We start from the raw sequence: 23,389 nt of genomic DNA on the forward strand, positions 1-23,389 counted from the left end.
CATTTTAAGCACTCAATAAATTTTTGGAATAAATAAATGAATAAAATCAAATATAGATACATATATATGTATATTTTAAAAAACTCTCTGCTGTCTGCAAAGAGGCCAACTTTACAGCTGGAAGTCAGGCACAATAGAGAGAATTTTCACTGTACACTTTTAAAATATTGAACTCTTGGAATAGGCTACCTATTCCAAAGTAAATGAAATTCAAACAACTAAAGAAACAAATAAGAATGGCGATTTATCTAGATACTCATGTCGCAACAGAAGAAAGGGTGGGGGAAAAAACTGTAACTGCAATGTATACATCTAAGGATGACCTGACCCCCTTGCTGTACAGTGGGAAAATAATAAAAAAAAAAAAAAAAGAAAAAAACTCAGAGGAAGTAAATGGCTTTTTCATGGTCACAGTATTAGTTATTGACACTATAAAAAAAAAAAAAAAGAATGGCGATTTATTATGGGGAACAGTTATTTAAGTAAGGCATTGTTTTGATGGTGATTTAGACCAGGGTTAATCATACCATAGACTGTTAATCATTAATTACCAACAACCTTGGAGTACTTAGAGTGTCTGAGGAACATTAACCCATTTAAAAAAAATCAACCATATCCTTACATGAAGAAGTTTTCTGCTCTGCTGTAGATTCTGGAGAGACAAGTAGCTGCACATTGCCAAATCCATCTCACCTGACATCCTGGAACACACTAGGACTATGTCCCAGGTCAGGTGGATTAAGTCGCATGGCCCTCTCCCCTGAGTTTCCAGGGGCTTGGATCACTGTGAACCTTTGGGTGACTCTATTGTATAGTTATGAAGAGGCTCCATGAAAGGAGAGGGAATCCTTGATTTTTAAGGATGTTGTATGCCAGAGGCCCGACCCCAGACCTCCTGAATGGTGGTATCCAGGGAGGACTGGACATTTGCTTTTTTTTTTTTTTTTTTTTTTCCTAAGAGCCACAGGTATGGCACATGGAGGTTCCTAGGCTAGGGGTCTAATCAGAGCTGCAGGTGCCAGCCTACACCACAGCCTCAGCCACAGCAACACTGGAGCTGAGGCACATCTGTGACCTACACCACAGCTCATGGCAAGGCTGGATCCTTAACTCTGAGCGGGGCCAGGGTCGAGTCCTCGTGGATACAAGCCAGGTTTGTTATGGCTGAGCCCCAATGGGAACTCTGACATTTGCATTTTTATAAAGCTTTACAGTGAACACTGAGGCACACCACCCTTCTCTCCCTCCCCCACTCCCTCCCCCAACACTGAAAAGATCCATTCTGGACAGAGAGACAACGGGGCTCAGACTGGACAAAACAAAGTTCCTCTCAAGGATACCTTCCAATCCCCATGCCCTGATTGCTTCCTAAACACCCCACCCAGGATTATTTATGGCTCATCCGTCTCCTTAGAAATGCTGTTCACTCCATTATGATTTCAGGACAGTCACTCAAGAGCAGCTTGCATATTTATCCTACGCTGTGCTTTCTGCGCCTGTAGGCGGCAAGTCTGGCAGGATTCCTCAAACTGCTGCTGTGATATCTGGTCTCACAGGGCACCTCACTGTGAGACCAGATCTCAGGCGAGCTTCAGGAATGCAGACTTCTGGTCTGGGAACATTCAGCTAAACAGGAGGTGGCCTGAAAACAGCTAATTATCCATCAAAGAAATCATGCTCTAACTGATATGCTTGTACACAGCAAGCAAACGCGGTTCTCCGCAGCGAGCCTGATAATTGGATAAAAAGACCTCGGAGGCTCATGGGGGCTGGGATGAGAGATGAAAATGTACTTGATGTGGATTTCTCAAATGTAATCACCAGTTAAAGGGACGGCAAGGAGCTTAACAAGCTCATTACAACCTCAGCGCCTGTGATCTGCGCACATACCCCGTAATAGCCACAGGATAAAACACCCTTAAAGTCCTCCCCGGGCTTGGCCCAGCCTGGGTTGTTTTTTCTCTGCCCCCACAGAGGGCAGCTGGTGTCTCCACTACCAGCTGCCAGGCCACATGGAAAATAAGCCAGGAGTTGGTTCAAACGTGTTCTTGGGCTAACCACCAGTATTTTCTTAATCTGGGCATGGAGAAAAGGATGCCAAACTCAGAGTTGGATAATCCTGTTTATCAACCTCATTTTCCCAGCTGTTCTGTTCTGCTTTCAGAATGACTGTTATTCTTGTGATTTCGAAAAAGCCCTTGCTTGGGTCTGGTTCAGGGTCTGGTTCACTTGTCTGACCCCAGGTCTCTCAACCACAGGGGCTGCACCCTGCTGTGCAAGGCGCACACCCCTGCTGTGGGAGATGCTGGGCACTCCTGGAACGAGGACTTTTGGCTTTAGAAGTTCATCTCTTCCTTCAGAACCAGTGTTTGTTTATGAGTGACCAACCCCCTTGGTGATTCATGGGGATACTTCCACAGCTGGGTGCAGTTCTTTTATAACCAATCTAGATTTCTCCTCACAGCCACCTGGATAAGGTAGGGGCCCCAGATCCCAGGCAGCATCCACAGGGGATTTGGCGGAAATGGTGCCCCTTGCTGGGCAAAACTGTAACCCTGACTGAGGGCACCTGAAGGGGCAGAGATATCAAAGGCGGCACCTGAAGAGGTGGGAGGATGGGGAGACTAAGGGTAGGAAGGCATCTCAGCCTGTCCCCAGCCAACTTTATTTGGGGCTCCACGGCAGCTGCTCCTTTAAGAGAGGTAAAATAACCTGAGTTCTATTCAGATAATACTAAATTGAAACCTCTATGAGAATCCTGTAAGGTGGCCACAACTCAAGGCCAGGCAACACCCGCCATTAATGCATGGAATAGTTCCCTCCACTCAAGGGAGCTCTGTGGTATATGTGAAAGGTACACAAATTTGAAATTTGATCCTGGCTTTGTCACTGGAGGCATTTCTTGCTTGGCCCAATAGATACTCTTCTCCACAAGTTCTAGGCAGATCAAATTTTTGGTTTGGGCTGCACCTGTGGCATGCGGACGTTCCCGGACCAGAGATGGAACCCTTGCCATAGCAGTGACAGCACTGGATCCTTAACCCATTGATCCAGCAGGGAACTCCCAGGTAGAACAAATCTTTTAAGAGTTCTTTTTTTTTTTTTTTTTTTGCCTTTTTGCCTTTTTGCTATTTCTTGGGCCGCTCCCGTGGCATATGGAGGTTCCCAGGCTAGGGGTCGAATCGGAGCTGTAGCCACTGGCCTACGCCAGAGCCACAGCAACGAGGGATCTGAGCCGCGTCTACATCCTACACCACAGCTCACGGCAACGCCGGACCCTTAACCCACTGAGCAAGGGCAGGGACCGAACCCGCAACCTCATGGTTCCTAGTTGGATTCGTTAACCACTGCGCCACGACGGGAACTTCATGAACAAATCTTTATGCCATGCCATATTTCAAATTCGTGAGGTGACTCTGCTATCAAACAAAGAATTATCCCACAATTTATCTGCTCTGTAAATTTTAATTTTCACTTATTTGATTTCCTCAAAGGGATACAGCTATGACCAGAATTAGAGACATGGAAATGGTAAAGCCAACAGGAAATTACTCTAGAAGCCAAACCCTTAGAGTGATGTCCAGAATTCAACAAGGCCAAAGGAAACTTTTCTGAAAGAAACAGGAACTGCCATCTCTACTGAAATAATACCCTTGGGAGAGATAAGACTTTAGACCACATTTGTCACTGATACCATAATGTTAAGAAGTAGAGGCCTTTGTTTGAAAGGAGACTTTGCTTTGGAAAAGGGAACAGAAGAGTTATGAGGTTACAAATTTCGACAGAAATGAGAAGATGAGGTCACCAAGGTAAACCAAGGCAACTTCCCAATTTGGCCTGGGGTTCAAAATGAGCCTTCCATTTCTATTTTGTGAAATGGGAGTGGCGGTAGAAGAAAGGCTGCGCATTAGACTACGACTGGTTTACTACCAAGACCATCCTAGTCAAAACCACTACAAAGCGTATGAAGCCTGAAGGAGAAACACTAAAAATTTAACAACGGCATGAGAAATTTAGATAATAAGATGCTCTCTCAAGTCCTTGATATTTTCACGTAGAAAGATTCTGAACCAAGTTCACTGTAACTTTTCTCTTTCTTTCTTTCTTCCTTCCTTCCTTTCTTTTTTGTCTTTTTGCCTTTTCTAGGGCCGCTCTTGTGGCATATGGAGGTTCCCGGGCTAGGGGTCTAATCGGAGTTGTAGCCGCCGGCCTATGCCAGAGCCACAGCAACGAGGGATCCGAGCCGCGTCTGCAACATACATCACAGCTCATGGCAATGCTGGGTCCTTAACCCACTGAGCAAGGCCAGGGATCGAACCTGCAACCCCATGGTTCCTAGTCGGATTCATTAACCACTGAGCTGTGACAGGAACTCCTAACTCTCCTTTCTTAAACAAGCTGTAAAACACGGCAGCTTGGGAGCCAAAAGAAGCCCAAAACTGGAGAGAAGTATTACCTTCTAAGCATTTCTAAGAATAGTGGGTGGCCTTGGCATTTCCACAGTGTACAGAACAGCTAAAGAATATTCACTTTGCACTTGTGGGTCTGTTTCTCATGATGCCAAGCTGGGTCCAGAGTAATCTGTTCAGACTTGTCCTCCTCAGTACTCCTACATTTCTGAATCAGTAGGTGCACTAATGCATTCTGAGTCCCGCTGTGATATAATTAAGGGATAATGTTTGCAGCCAAGGAGTAGAGAGAGTTGTAAATGCCTCCCGTGGGTGATTAAATGCTAAGGGGAAGTTGAATAACTACAGAATTCATTTGGTGCAAGTTTATTCCACTGCCATGAGCATTTTTTTTTTTTTCAATTTTAGGATCAGGTTTCTAAAAAGATACACAGCATCCATAAGCAAACATTTTCATGTCTTCATCTCCTGCGAGGGAATGGAGAACTTAAACTCCTGCACCTCAGGAAAGCTCACTTATCTAGAACGGAGACTTGGCTAAATTAGCATTTAAGAAGGGAAAACCAAGAGCTGTTTCCGAAAGAATTAGATGGGAGAAATGCTTGAGTGCTTCAATAATGAAAGGAAGAGGTCCACGTCTACTGTGGGAATGACTGGTTGGTTATATTTCTCACTGCCATTCAAAAAAACTGAAGTACAGTTGATTTATAATATTGTGTTCGTTTCAGGTAAGCAAAGTGATTTGGTTATACATATATGTAACTATATTACTTCTTAAAATTCATTTCCATTATAGATTATTATGAGATTTTTGAATATAGTTCCCTATGAGATTGTTTTACTCATTGCCATTTTTTTTTTCCCTTTTAGGGCCACACCCATGGCACAGATGGAGGTTCCCAAGCTAGGGGTCCAATCAGAGCTATAGCTGCTGGCCTACACAGCAGCCACATCGATGCCAGATATGAGTCACATCTGTGACCTACATCACAGTTCACAGCAACGCTGGATCCTTAACCCACTGAGTGAGGCAAGGGATCAAACCTACGTCCTCATGGATGCTAGCCCCCTTCATTTCTGCTGAGCCACGACAGGAACTCCCTCAGCGCCATTTTTTTATCTCAACAAACCACTCACTTACCCTGTTTGGGTCTAAGTTTATGCATCTGAAAATGTGAGGGGTAGGGGTTCTCAGATTAAGGGAGTTCTGAAATTCTTTCCATTTCAGTCCCACATACACAAACACCACACTGGAAGGTGTGAATGAGGATCTAAAATAAAATCAATAAAATGTACATAAATGACTTCATATCGTAATCAGAACTCTCTTACAATGTTGGAAGGGCTGCAGACTGGCACATGATTTTGGAAACAGGTGGGCATATAAATAAAACTGAAACTATATATCTCTTTTACCCATATTGCTGAGGGAAACTTCTGCATATGTGCACAGAGAGAAAAAGATAAAAATTCTCACTGCACAGTGTTTATAACAGCCCCAAACTGAAAAAAATATAAATATCTATCAATAGAAAAACAGGAAATAAATAAAATATGGCCTCTTCATGCAAAGAAATACTATATTGTAGTTAAAAGAATGACAAGGCTGGAGTTCCCATCGTGGTGCGGTGGAAACGAATTTGTCTAGGAACCATGAGGTTGCAGGTTCCATCCCTGGCCTCGCTCAGTGGGTAAAGGATGTGGCATTGCCATGAGCTGTGGTGTAGGTTGCAGACTTGGCTGAGATTCCGAGTTGCCGTGACTGTGGTGTAGGCTGGCAGTTGTAGCTCCAATTTGACCCCTAGCCTGAGAACCTCCATATGCTGTGGATGTGGCCCTAAAAAGCAAGAAGCAAAAAAAAAAAAAAAAAAAAAAAAAAAAAAGACAAAGCTCTATATAAATATTAATATTTCTAAAATATAAGGTATTAAGGAATTTCCATTGATTACATTTGTGAAAATTTGAGTAAAAAAGGATAATGACTGCTACTGAGTGTAACACACTAAATCGGTAAACGTCATGAGTCCACCATATCACTCAAAAAAAAAAGCACACTGCTGGATGAAAAGTGCAGTACAACATAGAATATGAAATCATTTATGTACATTTTATTGGTTTTATTTTAAATTTGAATTTTTATATTTTTGCTTTCTCAGGGCCATAGCTGTGGGATATGGAAGTTCCCAGGGTAGGGGTCAAATCAGATCTTCAACGGCCAGCCTACACCACAGCCACGGCAATGCCAGATCCTTAACCCACTGATCGAGGCCAGGGATTGAACCCGCATCCTCATGGATACTAGTCAGGTTTGTCACTGCTGAGCCACAACGGGAACTCCTATACATTTTAAATAAAAATAAAAATAATACCATTTGGTGTTCACAGATTCATAATATGTGAGTGAGTGTGTGTGTGTATGTGTGAGAAACCAGAGAAAAGAGAAAGGACCTATATAAGTTCTTGATGATGTGAGGAGAGGCAAGTTGGAGTCTGTAACTGGAGACTGGAGATAAAGGAGAATTCAACTTAACTAGTATGATGATTTTGTGTGTACACACACACACACACACACCAACAGCAACAGCAACGACAACAATAAAATGTCATTTCTAGACAGTGGGAAAAAGGTGATTATTATAACATTCATCTCTACATTTTAAAAAATCTTCTCAAAATAAAAAATAAGAGTATATGAGAAGCAATGTTTTTGGCAGGTGGATGCTGACAAGCTCCCTCTGAGCCCCAACATGAAGGGCCTCCAAGAAACTGAGACAGCCTAACTTTTAGGCCTTTACTGTCTAATCCACGCCACCCAATATGGTAGCCACCAGCCACATGGAGTTACTTGTATGTGAATTCAAATTAATTAAAGTTAAAGAAAATTAAAATCAAAGTTCCTACACTGCAGTAGCCACATTTCAAATGCTAAAGGGTCACATGGGGCTGGTGGCTACTATACTGGGCAGCACACATAGAAAACATTTCTATCATTCCTATAAATCCTATTGAGCAGAGCTGGTCTTGAGCTAAAAACCTGCCTTTTAGACCACCAGGACACTTTTGGTTACATTGCTCTTCCTTAATAATATGTCCTTCTGACCATGGGAAAACCCAGGTAATGACTACAAGGATTTCTTTTGTTTCTGGCAGAAATGTGTCCACTATAACCCTACAATCCAACTATTAATGAAGTAAAATTTTCTTGTGAAAAAAAAAAAAAAAAGAGAGAGATAAACCATCCTGAGAAAGTGACCTGGCAATTATCTATAGTTTTGTAAACATCATATTTCATTTCCTCCAAAACTTACGAAGTAGGAAAATGGGTTGAAGGATGATGAAAGCATTACCCAAACAAAACTCAAGATATAGATTCAATGGTTTCCAAGAGCCTTTGTTTCTTACCTGTACACAGTATGAGGGACGTATACTTCCCGGGTTGGAAATTCCAAAATCTCTTTGTGTGGACGGCCCCGGTTTTCAGGAAAGGGTCTCACTGGCAGCATTTCAGGCGTCAGACAGCAATTGATAGTCTCTGGAGCCAGAGAAATCTCCAGTTTGAGTGAACCTAAAGAAGGAAAATAGGACTGTCTTAGTCGAGACACTGTCATGTACAAGGGGATCAAGAAAGATTACTGTACTATATTTCTTTCATGAAAATAAGGATAAACTGTGGGAGTATAGAAATTTTGGAATGCCCAGCTAATTTCCTAGAAAAGCATGTCATGACAACTTTTGAGATGTCGTTTCTGGTACTTAAAAAGCAAGAAATTGTAAAATGAGTAAGCATGGATTCGAGAATCTTTAAAGTCCCTTCCAAGAAGTACCACGCTATAAGGACATAGTTCAGTAATTTCTCTTAAATTCACAAACACTAAAAATTGGGGGTTTTAAAACTGAGTTCCCTGGTACCCCAGGGGGCTGCAGAAATGCATTCAGGGGCTATTAAGCTAATGGTAAAGAAGGTGTGCCCTCACCTTCTCCCCAAACATTTCTTTCTTTCTTTTTCTTTCTTTCCTTCCTCCCTTTCTCTCTCTCTCTTTCTTTCCTCCCACATCTGCTGCATATGGAAGTTCCCAGGCTATGGGTTGAATTGGAGCTGTAGCTGCTGGCCTACGCCACAGCCACAGCAACACCAGATCTGAGCCACATCTGCAACCTACATTGTAGGCTGTGACAACGCTGGATCCTTTAACCCACTGAGTGAGGTCAGGGACTGAACTTGCATCCTCATGGATACTAATTAGATTCTTAACCCGCTGAGCCACAATGGGAATGCCTCCCCAAATATTTCACTCTTACTTCTTCTTATGCTAGGAGTTTCAGGCAATATTTTATGTGATAAATGGGGCTCCTCTGTTCAAACTATTACCCGATCATCTGAGTGTGAAACCCAATAGAAAGCATGATGATTATTTACAGAATCAATCTTTTAATAAAAATAGAAAACATTAATAGATTTGCCCCCCCAAAGTAGACTGTAACTCCTAATGCAAAATCCTCTATTTTGCTTGACAAAATAGGATTTTTATCACTTGCAGCATTATATGAATAATGCATCTAATCAGAAATGGCTTTGGAAAAAAAAGAAAAACAAATGACTTTGGTACAACTAAGAGGATGAAGATAAGCCATCCACACCTGGAATCGACTTGACTCTTCTCTGTAGGGAGGAAGATCTTTTGTAGTCAGCTAAAAACTTGAATAAGTCTTCATCACTAAGGCGATCTCCCTCCTGCCAAGAGAGAAGTCAGGGTTAGTGTGGATGCACCTCAGACTCCTGGAGTCGGGACCAAGGCTTTCTCATCAGATTTTTATCTTTAAGTTTATTTTTATTTATTTATTTATTTATTTTTGTCTTTTTTGCTATTTCTTTGGGCCGCTCCTGCGGCATATGGAGGTTCCCAGGCTAGGGGTCGAATCGGAGCTGTAGCCTCCGGCCTACGCCAGAGCCACAGCAACGCGGGATCCGAGCCGCATCTGCAACCTATACCACAGCTCACGGCAACGCCGGATCATTAACCCACTGAGCAAGGGCAGGGATCGAACCCACGACCTCATGGTTCCTAGTCGGATTCGTTAACCACTGCGCCACGACGGGAACTCCTATCTTTAAGTTTAAATTGTAGCATGCCTTTCATAGATATGAGGATTACAGGCAACTATGAAATCATGTAGTCAACCTCTTGTCAACGATTCTTTTTCTACCCCTCCCACCTCACTCTGCCTCTTCACTCCTCCTGGGACAGGATTTCTAAGGAAGGCTGCATTTCTTACTGCATTTCTAAAGAAGGCAGTCTGACGATTAGAAATTTTCTCCCCCTATAATTTAAACCCACTGATACTTTGATTTATTCTCTGTAACAAAACATAATGAGTTCTAGTTCTTCAAAGACTTGAAGATGCAGAAAGCATCTTACATCTTTTTCCTATCATCATCTTTTTCACTATTGTCTTGACTAAGAAGGCTAAACACAAATATTACCCTCTACATGCCTATGTGGGACAGGCATGCTGCCTAGAGAGCCAGGTGCAAGAGCTCTGAGCCTTACAGAAGCCCAAAGAAGTAATTAGGTAAGTAGGTCTTGCTCCTAAGAACAGATGAGAAAACTCTGACTTTGTTCATTCAAGAGGTAATATAATTGGAAGGAGCATCACCCAAACAGAAACCTTTTCAGTCCCCTTCTACCTCTACCATGAGGCATGGCGCACAGAACCCGTAGTAACCCTTAGGCATTTCAGTTTGTTGACATAACTCCTTGAGATGCTCCATGAGAACTGCTTGAGCAGTGGAAAAATTTCCAAAACAGGGTCAAAACAAGTCAGTCAAGTTGTTTTTCTGATCATAAAATACATGTCACATAAAATGCATATCATGTAAAATCTTAACCACATTCAGTAGTCTTAAGTACATTCACTTAGTTGTGCAACCCGGTCTCCAGAACTCTTTCATCTCACAAAACTGAAACTCTGTACCCATTAAACAACTCCCCATTTCTCCCTCCCAGAGCCCCTGAAAACCATCCTTCTACTGTCATTCCACTTTCTTTCTCTATGAATTTGATTATGCTAGGAAATTCTTCATTCTTGAACGAGTCTCAGTGATTCTGAAATAATAAATAGCACCATCTGCAACAGTCCCACTATAAGAGGAAGCAGGCAGCTCTAGAAATCCTGAACATGGAAAACTGGTGAGGTGGACATTTTTTTTTTTTTTTTGTCTTTTTCTAGTGCCGCTTCCTGGAGCATATGGAGGTTTCCAGGCTAGGGGTCTAATCGGAGCTGTAGCCGCTGGCCTACGCCAGAGCCACAGCAACGAGGGATCTGAGCCGCGTCTTCAACCTACACCACAGCTCACGGCAACGCTGGATCCTTAACCCACTGAGCGAGGCCAGGGATCAAACCCTCAACCTCATGGTTCCTAGTTGGATTCATTAACCACTGCGCCACGACGGAAACTCCAATAACATCTTGAGCCCAAGGAGAAGTAGCTGTTTTAGCCAGACTATTTTCACAGCCTAATAAATGAACTGACCGTGAAAGTTCAAATAGGATAGTTTGTACTAATGGGGACAAATCCTAAATTCAATTGAAAGAGCCAATACTCTTTAGCACTTGTGACATCCCAAGTCCTCTGAGAAGAGCTTTCCATGCCTTGTGCCATCTAACCCTGCTAACATCCACATGAAGCAAGTGTTATCATCCTTGTCTTGTAGATAATGAAATCGCGGCTTGGGGAGGTTGATCCATTTATTCTCTTAGTTATTATATATACCCCCACTTTGGGCTCCAACACTCATGCCATTATGAGGGGCAGACACACATCCAAACACATGGGAACATGAAGAGATACCTGTTTGAAAAAGCTGTTTATAGTCATGGTCTTGAAGTTGGATCCAAGCCCATTTTCCTCCAAGGATAAAGCTCTTTCAGAAAGTCTTCGAGATTGGGACAAAGTTCTGCGCTCACCCACAGAGCCTTTCCCTTTAAGGAAAACAATGGTTATTCTAAAGTTTGCCTTTCTGCTTGAACATAAAGCAGTTATTAACTCTACCATAGGTAAGATGTGTTAAGCACATGAACAAGAGAACACTGAACATGGTCATTCTTTTTTTTTTTTTTTTTTTTTTTAATCTTTTCTTGTCTTTTTAGGGCTGCACCTGAGGCATATGAACGTTCCCAGGTGAGGGGTCGAATCGGAGCTGTAACCGCCAGCCTACACCAGAGCCACAGCAACATGAGATCCAAGCCACATCTGTGAGCTACACCACAGCTTACGGCAATGCTGGATCCTCAACCCAGCAACCAAGGCCAGGGATTGAACTGGCATCCTCATGGATGTTAGTCAGGTTTGTTAACCGCTGAACCATGACGGGAACTCCAACATGGCCATTCTTATTTTGAAGATTCCCTTTCCCTACCCCTGTTTAGACTCCTGTGTTGAGTCCCTAATCGCCCTCTGACCACCGTGGAGAGGCCATGAGCAGCCTCAGTGCCCTCCCACGTGGACATCAGGGAAGGCTGGATGCCATGCAGCAGGAGTCCAGGGCTGCAGCCAGAACAGAGTCTGCAGTCAACAGTGTTTGCTTTTGCTTTATTTTTGTATTTGCTTTATTTGGTCAACAGTGTTTGGTTTGGTTTTATTTTTATATTTGCATTCCATTGGGAGAGGCATGTACTCAAATGCCCCTGAAGGCATTTGGGATTGTGACCTCAACATGCTACAGGTTGGCCTGAGTATATTCTAGATCTGAGCTTTCTTCTATTCTTGCCTTGGCTGACCTGACTAATGGTAATGAGTCACACCCAAACCTGAACGCTGAGACTCTGCTTAGTTGTTCCATACCCACTTTGAAGATATAAGTGGGGATCGTATTGCTTTTACAATGCAAAACCCAAGGGTTCTGTTGTGAAAGGTCAAATTGCTTAGAAGTCTAATGTTCCAACCCTGTCTTTGAAAATTCTCTTACCCTTAATTCTTGTCATGATGCCGAGCTGAAGCTTCTTGCTACCACTGAACCACCTAAACTTGCCATGCTGCCTCAGTATAATACATCGTATCTTTTGGTTGCTTTTTGACAATCACCCTCGTAGTCAGGTTAATTTATCCTTGTCCCAGAGCTGACTGAGGACTCAGCCAGCTCTGTGTCTTAAGTACCTAGTTTATGTGGCCTCTAAACAGAACTCTTTCAAAAAAGAATACCTGGGTCTATACAGAAATTGGTCACTGAAAACACACACACACCCCTCTGTGGAGTGAAGGTTGGGATGTACTAAAATGAGATTTGTTTTCGATGTATCAATAAAAACCTAGGAGCTCTGACTGGTAATTATGAACCAAGAACTCCAAGATAGCAGCAGCAGTAACAAAATAACTTTGCTTCCACTCCTCTGCTACAGGCAACATTTCAGGAGCAGAGCGGCAGAGCTATGGAATGCATGAGAAACGTCCCAAGAAATGTGACTGGAGACATAAATATTTGCTGGATACAAAGAAGTTAAAAAAAAAAAAAAACCTCTGCCACAGGTGGGGGGAGAGATACTTGAAAACTTTGCAACCCTCTTGCATAGTTCCAAACCCAAACTGTTTAGAAATAAATAATTCAGATCAAGGGATAGGTCATGAAAAAGAAAGATGCTAAATAAATCAGAACAGTAACTAAATATTCTTTTGGCATCCACTTTTTTTTTTCCATTGCATTTGGCAAAATAAACTTTAAGGAACTGGAAATGTTGCTGAGAAACCTGCATTTTGCCTTGCTTTGCCTTTTTTTCTTTTCTTTCTTTATTTCATTTCTCTCCTTCTTTCTCTTTTCGTCTTTTTAGCAGCACATGGAAGCTCCCACGCTAGGGGTCAAATCGGAGCTGTGGCTGCTGGCCTACACCACAGCCACAGCAATGCAGGTTCTGAGCTGTGTCTGTGACCTACACCACAGCTTTCGGCAAAGACCAATTCTTAGCTCACTGAGCAAGAACCAGGATTGACCCCGCATCCTCCTGGATACTAGTCAGGTTCGTTTCCAGTGAGCCACAATGGGAACTCCAAAATTAACTCTATAAAGTGTCAAACTATACAGAAAATTCCAACCAAACTTATTACAAGAGTATGTTTAAATGCTACAAAGTTCATGATAATTATCTTGGATCTCTGTGTAATCAAACATCTCTAATCTAGTTGCAACCGCATTTCACCCTATTCATCTCCTCTTCCTTCCCATCCCCTCACCTTACTGTACCCCAAGTCCCCACCACCAAGCATCTGACCTCAGAGGTGGTACACTGGGGAGCCCTTCCCTTCACATCACAGTTGAAAAGCTTACCAACCATGGACTCCACGTCGGTTACCTCCCTGTCCAGGGTAGAGACACTGAAGAAACTTGCTAAGCTTATGGGAGCCCAGGCAAAGGGCATCCGGTATTTCCCCAAACGCTGGCAGAAGGATTCAGCCTGAAGTTTTAGTTTTTCAATCTTTTCTTTACTCTAGAGGCAAATGGAAAGAGACAGCAGAAACAAACAATATGGCACCAGCACCAAGTCAATTGCCTCTGCCATGAATAAGACAGCCACCTTTAAAATCCCTACCCTAATGATTAAAAAGAGTGAATAGGCAGAAAAATAGCACAACTCAGGCCAGAAGTCCAACTGATAAGGAAATACAGAAGCAAAACTGAGGAATTTAAATAAAGTTAAAGAAAGGTGACCTTTAATTATTAAATACACCTTCAGCTTAAAAAAATCTTGCTGCTTGTTATACCAGCTAATCAACAAGTACCTCTTTTGGAGGCTAGTTACATGACTTGGATTTGCATGAGACAATATCGGGATGGAAAGTTTTATATGTGATCTATCAAGCTCTCAAAAGAGCCTGTTTTTCAAAAGTTGCCTTGGAAGATTCCAGAAAGATCTATAGGGGCTCCTAACAACCTCTTTATTAGGTTGATGGCACTTCCAAGATATTCATTCTAGTTCAAAATAAAAGGTGGATTTGTTTAAAGTATCTTGAGTTCAATAAATTGTACTTGAAATGTATGTACAGAAGGATGCTGTTAGGCAAGTCTTAGTCCCTTTGCCTTAAAAATCACATTGGAAACTTTTGCAAATGGGTACTGAGAAGAGGCGTCCTTTTCATAGGCTTAGTACCTGTGATGTACTAATAAATTTATGAGGTATGGCATGCAGCTAGTTTTCAAATGTCCACACCAGAGAGAATGGCAGTCCCTGCTGCAGAGGAAGCTGGGAGAGCTCTGGCACTGTTTAGATTCATGGGGTGTATATGGCCCTCCCATTCAATCAAGTCAGACCCTTGGAACCAAGACAGCAGAAAGCAACTTTGGCCTAGTCAAGTTTTATGGTTAGACATTGGTGTGTGTATATCATCAGGTGGTTGAGTTTAATAATTGATTTCTTTACAAAGTTATCATCAATGAGCAGCTTCCTTTCCTTCTTTTGTTTAAATATAATTTATTAGTGTTTCATATGGGGACACATTATGGACTAAACCCCATTAACTATTGTGTGGAAGACTTCCGAGAAATATCTGCTTATTCTAAGATGTAACCATTTACAGCAATACTCAAAATAGCATACCTTTCCACCATCACTTTCTTTGATAACCATGTAGGGTTCTGCACAGTCTCCAATCTCTCCCTGCTGAAGGACCTTTTCAATCTACCAACGAAAATGTTAAAGCACATGAATTACATTCGTTTAATAGAATCTATGCAACCAACCACCAAAAATAGTGTTTTATGACAATATTTGATGATATCAAGAGATGTCCATGATATATTTTTTGATTTAAAAAATTAATATGAAACAGTACGGTCCTACTGCATAGCACAGAGAACTATATTCAATGTCCAAAATCACAATGAAAAATAATATAAAAAACATATATGAAAAATGTATATATATGCATAACTGAACCACTTTGCTGTACAGCAGAAATTAATACATTATAAGTCAACTATACTTCAAGAAAAATATATATAGGAGTTCCCGTCGTGGCTCAGTGGTTAACGAATCCGACTAGGAACTATGAGGTTGCAGGTTCGGTCCCTTCCCTTGCTCAGTGGGTTAACAATCCGGCGTTGCCGTGAGCTGTGGTGTAGGTTGTAGACACGGCTCGGATCCCGTGTTGCTGTGGCTCTGGCATAGGCCGGTGGCTATGGCTCCGATTCGACCCCTAGCCTGGGAACCTCCATATGCTGCAGGGGCGGCCCAATAACAAAAAGACAAAAAGACAAAAAAAAAAAAAAAAAAAAAGAAAAAGAAAAAATATATAAAAATTAGTATGAAGGGTATATACAGTGTTGTAAAAAACTCATGAAGAAGCATTAAAAGGATAATAGGAGATACACAGCTAATGTTAATAGTAGTTATCTTTGTATGGTGGGATTATGTGCTATCTTTATTTTCTTCCTATTGCTTATGTGTATTTTCTATTTTTAAACAATAAACATGTATTATGTTTACAATAAAAAAATGCAATAAAAGTTATTTTATAATACAAAGCCCATGAGACATATGTAGGAAGTGAATAGCTCATTTTCTTTATTATTGCTTACAATGTAAAAAAGAAATATGACCTCTGTAAAAGTCAGGTTGGGGGCTAAAACCTTCCACAAAATGAATAAATGAACAGAATAAATCATCTGTAATTGTCTCCCTTGTATTTCCTATTAGGGCTGCTCATCTGGATTTAACAGACTTGGAAAGGAACTCGAAAGCAGGAGGATGGTGCAGCTTTTCACTCTGCTAACCGGCTGGTAAGATGAATCGAAGCTACTCCTATCAAGCATCTTCTTCCATCTTGCTTCAGGTGAAGGATCCAGCTGGCCATGAATTTGGAAACAGCAGATACTATTTCCCTCCCCAAGCTGGACACGGCTACCCCTAGGTACTTTGTGAGAAGGGGGCGCAGGCTGCTATGCCAGCCTACTGTATGGTCCTTCTTGATTCATGTGTAAAAGACATGCATGAGTCCTCAGGCACGTAGGGGAAAGGGGCATATCAGAATTGCCTGGGAACTGCTTTATGGTGAAAAGGCTACCCTCAGCCCTATTTAGAGGAAAAGTAGCAACAATTATGGTATTACAGTAAAGAAAAATCAGAAGCAAACCAAGGACTGGCGTGAGTGAAGCTAACTTTCTTAACCATACCTAGACAATTTAGAGAATGTTATTGTTGCAAATGAATGCATTTATATATCTGAAAATTTTGGAATATATTTAGTGAGTAGTAGTCATTCATAGGTAACCACTGATGTTTAGCAGATTACCATGGGTTAGCCAAAATAAAGTTATCCACTGAGAATTGGAGTTGGGAGTAAAATTTGGATTGACAGAACTAATGCTGGCTTCTTTGATTTCTCAGGCTGCAGAGAATTTGAAAATCAACTACAGGGTTTCTAGAGTGGCCATAAAGCTATTTTTCCTGTATGTCTAAGTAATATTGCAATGAAAGGGACATAAATAAGGTTGACAATACATGGGTCTTTTCAGCAATAGAATTTTAATGATTTTCCATAAACTTAAATAAGTTCCCCTCAAGCTAGGGTGACATTTCAGAATCTTTGTAAAATGATGTAAGGGGAGGTAAAATGGAAGGATATCTGCCACTTGTTAAGTGACCTCCAAATCACCTGAATTTTTTGGAATCTGTATGCTTGTTTCATGAGATCGTGGAGGAGTCAATGAAATTATAGATATAAAACACTGTGCTAGCTAGAAAATGTCCCAAACCTGGAATTCTGGGTGTACATGAAATAAAACCCCCTTATTTTTTCCCCCTTTTATTCTGAGGGTAATGAGTTAATGAGATCAATTATTTGGTTAAAAGTAGGTAAAATACTCAATGTTCGCTGTTAACGTCTAACCAGCCATTTTGGTGTGTAGAGAAAGTCTCTGGTTTCTTACATCAGTAAGGAGTACAGCCTAGCATGAAAAGTCCTTCCATTTATAATTGCTCACAGATTTTGACTCTCACTAGACAAACGTGGTCTGTGAGATTGTGATTAAAAGAGAGAGCGAAGCTTGGAAGCTACAGCCCATACCTCAAACTGTCAGAGCCTGGACTTGTGGACATTTAACTCTGGGTCTTTAGAAAAATATGAGTACCCTTAGGAAACATGACCTGAGATTTTCTCCACAGGTGGCTCCCAGAGCTGGATAGCTGAGGGTCTTTCCTTGCTTCGGAGAAGGGTGCCTAGGGAAGTGCCAGGCTTTACTCTGTCATCATAGCTACCCACGGAGGGAGGTGTTATTATCCTCACTTTACAGATGAGGAAACTAAGTCTCAGAAAGGTTAGGTAATTGCCCAAAATCATGTAGCTACTAAGTGGCAAAGCCAGGACTCAACCCTAGGACTGTATGACTCTACACCCATAGTCATTCTAGCATCCAACAGGATTTGCTTGTGAAGGAAAAGAAGACAAGTTGAGAGGGAAATAAAGTGAATCTCACAGAGGACATAGGGACATTCTGACACCTCTCTCCCACTAAACATGGCCTGGGAATAATGCAACAATGAGAACACCAGAACCTGCAAATCAGTCTGTGTTTAATTACCTTGACTACTAGGTAGATGTCCGAGGACGGATAGGTGACCGAGAACACAGCAGACCTTGCCTGACTGGATGTGGCCACAGAAGGTGTGTGAGCACGCAGAAATCCTTTAAACTGGTCAGAGTTCAGGTCACAGTGAAAGTTTTCTGAGATCTGTAAATGAGCAGCAAAACGAAAAACAAGTTACACCTGTTCTTCTTACGGTCAAAACACATTTTTAAAAAGTGAAAAAGAAAACCCACTATATTTCAACAAAGAAATAAGTACAGTCATAGACACGGTTTATGACTAGGAGCTGGTGGAAAATCTGATACGCAGTTTGTCACGATTTCTAGATATTTTTGAATCGTTTGAGAGAGGTCCCTTGAAACATTTAAATTTGTATTAACCACTGTAAGCCAACTACAGTGGAAAAAATAAAAATCATTTAAAAAATTTGAATTAACCCACCAGTATCTCCTGAATATCTGTGATGTGCTAGGTACAGCACTGAACAGCGGGGCATTATTTCTGCCCTCCCTTAGTTTACAATCAAGAATGAGGGAAAAGGCAAATTTGTACTAACTACAGTAAGAGCAAAATATAAGTGACCACACTCATATAGAAATCACACCAAACCAAACCAAACCAAAAAATGCTGTGGAGGTTCCCAAAGGTGGGAGATCACATCCAACTAGGGGGTGGGGAGATGGGGAATGCTTCTCCTGGGGGACGCATGTGAGGCGGACAGGCCTTGTAAGCAGATTCAGGCAGGCAGAGCTGGAAAGTGACAGTGTGCTAGGGAGAGAGTGCAGCAGAAATAGCTTAGAGGCGGGAAAGCCTGGAGTGACTTTAGTTAACATCAAGGAGTCTAGCTTGACTCGGTCTAGGCTGGAAATGAAAGCAGATGAGAGCCATCCTGCAGAAAGTTGCATGGAAGCTGAAGAGTTTGTTTTTGGTGTTGCAGGTAGTGAGGATCCATTAAAGATTCTAAGCAAAAGCACCACAGGACGAAGGCCCCTGGGCTCACCAGGGCGCTACTACTGAAGAGCCACTGTAGAGCTTGGTCTCCGCTAGTTTCATCACTGATAGACTTACAGCCAGAGCAAGCAGAGACTACATTTACCAGCCTCCCTTGCAGTTAGGAGTGAGCATGCGACTAAATTCTTTCCAATGAATTCTGAGCACAAGCGATGGGTCAAATTTCTAGGTACTCTTCCCCCCTTTTGGGGAGCTGAAGTGGTAGTGATGGAATGATTCAGGAGAGCACATGCTGAAGATGGAGGAGAGACACTGCCAGCTTGGGTTCCTGAATGAGTGAGTGGAGCAGACCACTGTTGACCCCGAATACCCCCCTACCCAGAAGTGTTAACTAACAAAAGCAGAAACATTCTCCTTTAAGCCAGGGCTTCTTTATATGTGGCCCCCTGACCAGCAGGTTCAACATCACCCGGAGACCTTTCAGAACTACAAATTCTCGGGTCCCACCCAGACTTACTGAATCAGAAATTCTGGAAGTTCCCATTGTGGCTCAGGGGAAACAAACCCGACTAGTATCCATGAGGATTCAGGTTTGATCAGTGGGTTAACCCCTGTTCAGTGGGTTAAGGATCCAGCCTTGATGTGAGCTGTGGTGTAGGTCGCAGATGCAGCTTGGATCTGATGCATTGCTGTGGCTGTGGTGTAGGCTGGCAGCTACAGTTCCAATTCAACCCCTAGCCTGGGAACTTCCATAAGCCACACATGAGAAGCTAAAAAAGAAAAGAAATTCTGGGAATAGGCCCAGCATCTGTTTTTGTTTGTTTTTGGTTTTATTTATTATTTTATTTATTTATTTTTTTTGGCGGGATGTTGTATCTGAGGCATGTGGAAGCTCCCAGGCCAGGGACCGAACTCATGGCACAGCAGCAACTGGAACCTTTGTAGTGACAACACTGGATCCTTAACCCTGCTGTGCTACAAAGGAACTCTCCAGCATCTGTTTTAACAAGTGTGTATTTTTAACAAGAAATACACACTTCCTTAAGTACTGAATGGTTATGGGTGGAGGGGCAGAAATCTCTTCTCTGGTTTTGCTATTTCTGTCCTCCTCTACCAGTTACAAAGTGACTAAACAGTAAAACATTCATGGAGAAATCTTTTCAATTAAAAGCCTGTTATATTCTATCTCATGGCAAATTTAGACTTTTACTGCCAGGATAAGCCTTCTTCACAATGTAAAAAACTCCCAAACTGAGCAAGCATTACTTGCTCATCTGAGCTTGCTACAGCTGTATGTAAATTGCTTTGTTTTATGTATAACCCCATATGTTATTATTTCATTTCTCTCCCTATCTCAGCTAGGCTACCACATCCAGCTGACTTTCCCTGAAAGATTCTTCAAAGAACATAACTGACAAACATTCCCAAGTCATTTCTTTAAAAACTGCAAAGGCAATAGACCTGGACAGATTAAAGTTCACTTGCTTGCAAATGTAATATGTTTTTTGCTTCACAGAAGTGAGATTTAAAAACATGAATGCAAAGACTCCATGAACAACAGATGATGCCCTCTGGGCTGGGCTATTTTTTGCCTTCTTACCTTTTTCCTTTCTTTAACATCGTAGAGGGCAATGCTGGCAAACAGAGGCTCAATTTCAATCTCGAACCTGTTGGAGAGAGAAAACAAATATATGGTTTTAACTTAGATAATTTTGCATTTTCTGAAAGTGTTTGGATATACAATCTGGTTAAAAATATAAGTTGTTCCCAGAAGTATTTGGGTAGCTCCTTGCATATGAAAAACACACTGGGATATTAACCGAGAAATACAGGAAGTTTGTGGAAAATTCCTAATCATTTGAGATCACGGTGGGTGGCACATTCTCCCCAGAAGAGCTGGTGGGTGGCTCTGTAAGAGACGGCAGATGGAAGATTCATGGTGGAAGATTCATGGTCTGATCCACCATGGCCCTTCTTAGCATTGTAGCTGCTATATTTTCAGAGGGTTGAGTCTCTGTCTTAGGTAAAGAAAGAATAGCCATTTCTATTACTCAATTTTAGGGGCTGTAGCTTTTCCGCTAGTAAAAAAAGAAAAGTTCTGTTGCTTTTCTTTAGATTTACAGTGGGATCACCAGAGGAAGATTGGGTTACGATATGTGTGAATGTCTGGCCCTTCCTAATCCCACTGCCCCACTGAGCTGAGGCAAAGGAATGAGCATTGCTGATAAACACAGAGGTGTTCAGACCCAGTAAGAGCTAGAAAGAGGAGCTCTCATGTTGGCCCTGAAAGCCAATTCCCCCAGAAATGGTGGATTTGAGGAGAAGGCACCCCCCCCAAGATACCTTGCTACCACATGTTGGAAGATGCACAGACGTGCACCTGCCAAACCTCTCAGGTTAACAGCCCTTGAGGCTGCCAGCTAATCAGGTCATGGACCACCACTGCAGAAGTCATGCAAATTAGGCCACATTTTGTTTCGAGGCATATGTGAGAAGATGACCTTATCATTGGATAGCTTTGTTGAAAAAGAGAACTTTTTTCGAAGACTCTTTGGGCAGAGGTAAGCACAGACAGAAGAGTGAGTTGGCCAAATGGAACCTTTGGAAATGATGAGGGACTCACAGGGCACTGAATCAGATGACTTGGTACTGTTCCCTCTCCCATTGCCTGCTCATTCTGGGATCTTAAACAGGTTGCTTACTTTTCCCAGTCCCATTCATTTATCTGTAAAATGGGGAAAGGGCACTTGCTCTTCCCATTTCCTAGGGTTGTGAGGATTGTGAAGGTAGTGTGTGTGAGTGTACTTTGTAAACCATGTCAAGGAGCACCATTACCCACCATAGCCAAGACGTGGAAGCAAACCCAAGTGTCCATCAAGGGATGAATGGATCAATGGAATATGGTATATATATACAAAGGAATACTATTCAGTCTTAAAAAGAAAGAAAATTCTGACATATGCTGCCATATGGACAAACTGTGAAGACGTTATATAAGTGACATAAACTAATCACAAATGGTCAAGCATTGTATAACTCCACTTATAAGGGGGACTTATAAAGAAGTAAAATTCACAGTGACAGTAGAATGGTCGGAAAGAGAAATGGGAATTACAGTTTCGTGGGTACAAATTTCCAGTCAGTAGATAAGAAGAGTTCTGGAGATGGATGGCAGTGAGAGTTGTACAACAATACAACATAATGCCACTGAAATACCACTGAAAATGGTTAGGATGGCAAATTTTATGTTATGTATATTTTATGACAAATAAAATTTAACACTGTTATTACATTTTTTCTATCATATTTAAACAGTCTAGGTTTTCCCATAAGGGTTCCATTTCTTTTCTCTTATCCAGTTTATTTAAAGTAGTTAAAGTTATTAGGACAGTCTCTTCAAATCAGCTCCCCTCTTGCAGGTGTATGTTGGTCTGAATACTATTTAAGACAGAGGAGCAGGTCAAGTACACTGAGCAAACACCTCAGTTCTACTTAATTTCTACTTTAGCATTTTGGGGGAAAAGACCCCTAGAAATGACACAATTTTCAGCAAGAGAAACTCAAGTGACTCAATTTGTTGTTGTTTTTTTTTTTTTTTTTAGAGAATGATAATATATGACTATCCCGGTGGCACTATCTTTCCACCTGTGAGAAGGGCTGCCACTTATTTATGAAAAATGACCAGGAGGCTTAGTGTCAAGCATCACAGAGGGGAATTCCTCCAACCACAAAGAGTATGGTTACTGCATCTAACAGTGGCCTGATGTGCTTCCTGTGGGGGTGAATGAGCGCCTCAGACAATAGGGCTGACTTCCTGAACAATGCAGAGGGGACGGAACAGCCACTTCCCCTTAGTCCTCCTGCTGAGGGGCTAGGAGGTTCCCCCTTCCAGGTCAGCTCACAAGGGCTAGAGTTTGCCTTTCTGTACCTGTTACTTGATACAGAGCTAGCTCATCGGCTATTCATCTTTGTGCATAAGACAAAAACTCCTAACTGCGTCCCCCCCTCCCGCCACTCCTACTGGTAGCATTGGCTTGGGGAGGGTACTATGGCACTGAGAGAGCCCCATGCCTGTGCAAGCAGTCAGGCTGGCTTGTGTTCTGAGAAGATGAATTAGGGAGGCTTTGCGACAGAATTGGAAATTTATGGCACTTTGAGATGACCTGGTCTAACAACGTCATTGACCAGAACTCAAAATCTCAGAGACATCCCAGGGCTGAAACATAGTCTTGAATCCAGACTCCAAATGCCCTAAGAGCAAACCAGGTGACGCCTAAGGGGTCCAGGAATCGACTTCAAAAAATGCATGACCTTCCTAACAGGGTATGAGAAGATGTCATGCTTATATTCTCTTGCCTAGGTAGAGCATTTACCAACTTAATATTTTCCAAAGACCCTATGAGTTAAAGAAGTGGAAGAACTAATTTTCTAAAGCAGCAGTCTGCATAGAGGAAAGGG

At 42.0% G+C, this 23,389-nt stretch overlaps 1 protein-coding gene across 9 annotated transcripts in view; it reads right to left on the reverse strand.

Moving 5' to 3' along the window:
* The window catches only part of DOCK8 (dedicator of cytokinesis 8), a 235,657-nt gene that overhangs the window by 110,832 nt on the left and 101,436 nt on the right, over positions 1 to 23,389 (reverse strand). For all 9 annotated transcript variants that reach the window (XR_014822445.1, XR_014822448.1, XM_084987023.1 and 6 more), the window contains 7 exons: positions 20,532 to 20,598; positions 17,975 to 18,124; positions 14,994 to 15,074; positions 13,727 to 13,886; positions 11,260 to 11,390; positions 9,048 to 9,141; positions 7,812 to 7,974 (listed from right to left, as the gene is read on the reverse strand). Coding sequence is in view for 7 of the 9 variants with exons in the window: in XM_084987023.1 (XP_084843149.1) it covers positions 7,812 to 7,974; positions 9,048 to 9,141; positions 11,260 to 11,390; positions 13,727 to 13,886; positions 14,994 to 15,074; positions 17,975 to 18,124; positions 20,532 to 20,598 (846 nt within the window). In the remaining 2 variants the exon portion in view is untranslated. The remainder of the gene's footprint in view (positions 1 to 7,811; positions 7,975 to 9,047; positions 9,142 to 11,259; positions 11,391 to 13,726; positions 13,887 to 14,993; positions 15,075 to 17,974; positions 18,125 to 20,531; positions 20,599 to 23,389) is intronic.

Source organism: Sus scrofa, chromosome 1, assembly GCF_054392235.1.
Source record: "Sus scrofa isolate SSC_HxYL_T2T_F1_AM1 chromosome 1, Sscrofa_HxYL_maternal_Yorkshire_Landrace_v2.0, whole genome shotgun sequence".
NCBI classification, from domain to species: domain Eukaryota; kingdom Metazoa; phylum Chordata; class Mammalia; order Artiodactyla; family Suidae; genus Sus; species Sus scrofa.